The sequence below is a fragment of the Austrofundulus limnaeus genome, unplaced genomic scaffold (assembly GCF_001266775.1).
Source record: "Austrofundulus limnaeus strain Quisiro unplaced genomic scaffold, Austrofundulus_limnaeus-1.0 Scaffold778, whole genome shotgun sequence".
Taxonomy (NCBI): Eukaryota; Metazoa; Chordata; class Actinopteri; order Cyprinodontiformes; family Rivulidae; genus Austrofundulus; species Austrofundulus limnaeus.
The window spans coordinates 107,845-109,181 of NW_013953180.1; the positions used below are offsets into that span (position 1 = coordinate 107,845).

The following is a 1,337-nucleotide window of genomic DNA, read 5'->3' on the forward strand; positions in this document are numbered from 1 at the left end:
TTGGATAGATCACATGTTGTGATTCATTGACAGTCATACCTTCTGCTGTTCAACATAATGATGACTGGTAGATAATTAGTTATTAGTGCTACTGCGTCTTAATTTTAGAAAGTGCAAATCTGCTTATGAATTATAAAAATTAGTAAGACTGTTAAAGTTCAAATGAAATATTTAGTTCTGCAATTAGTGGATTTGTGCTTGAGTGGTCTGGTGCCCACCACTGTGGTTCAGAAACATAAAGTTGATGTTTGGATCCATCAGAACATCAGATCTCTGTTCAGAACCACAGAACCTGGTTCCTGTGGTTCTGGTTCTGTCACAGGTCAGGTTGGACCTCAGGTGTTTTAAGAAGAAGCAGATCTTAGATCTTATTCCTGAACCTTTTTATTCAACAATTCATTTACTTTGTTGTTTTTATTAAAGAAATAAAAACAGAACCGGGTCGCTTTAGAACCAGGACCAAAGCCCAGCTAGGTAGTTAGACTTCCTGCTGGACCCAGGACTGAGCTGTGGTCTCAGACCCAGCAGGAGGTTCTGTTGGGTCTCTAAACCGGGTCTGTGCTTTCAGGCGCCGTCTGTCCGAGCACCTGGCCCAGGCCCCCACCACCTTCAGACGGGACCCTGAAGACCCGTCAGCCGTGGCCCTGAAGGAGCCGTGGGAGGAGAAGGTCCGGTAGGTTCCTGAGCCCTGAGTACAGACTGCCAGGCAGCAGGTGTCCCTCAGGACTCAGGACAGTAAAGTTGTGACCCGTGTGCCTGCAGGAGGATCAGGGAGGGCTCGCCGTACGGTCACCTGCCCACCTGGAGGCTGCTGTCCGTCATCGTCAAGTGTGGAGACGACCTGAGGCAGGAGCTGCTGGCCTTCCAGGTGCTGCAGCAGCTGCAGGTACTGATGCTCCGCCCCTGTCTCTGATCACTCACCTGACACGGTTCTGTCTGTCCTGTCTCTGTCCTGTCTTTGACCTGTCTCCGTCCTGTCTCTGACCTGTCTCTGACTTGTCTCTGTCTCTGTCCTGTCTCTGACCTGTCTCTGACTTGTCTCTGTCTCTGTCCTGTCTCTGTCCTGTCTCTGACCTGTCTCTGTCCTGTCTCCGACCTGTCTCTGTCCTGTCTCTGACCTGTCTCTGTCCTGTCTCCGACCTGTCTCTGTCCTGTCTCTGACCTATCTCCGTCCTGTCTCTGTCCTGTCTTTGACCTGTCCCTGACTTGTTTTTGTCTTGTCTCTGTCCTGTCTCTGACCTGTCTCCGTCCTGTCTCCGACCTGTCTCCGTCCTGTCTCCGTCCTGTCTCTGACCTGTCTCCGTCCTGTCTCTGACCTGTCTCCGTCCTGTCTCTGA

The 1,337-nt window shown here is 51.0% G+C and overlaps 1 protein-coding gene across 1 annotated transcript in view; it reads left to right on the forward strand.

Moving 5' to 3' along the window:
* pi4kb (phosphatidylinositol 4-kinase, catalytic, beta) overlaps nucleotides 1-1,337 on the forward strand; it is a gene marked incomplete at its 3' end in the record, with an annotated part of 25,517 nt that overhangs the window by 13,330 nt on the left and 10,850 nt on the right. The window contains 2 exon segments of the mRNA XM_014028544.1: nucleotides 569-673; nucleotides 763-886. Of these exon segments, the coding sequence (XP_013883998.1) occupies nucleotides 569-673; nucleotides 763-886 (229 nt within the window).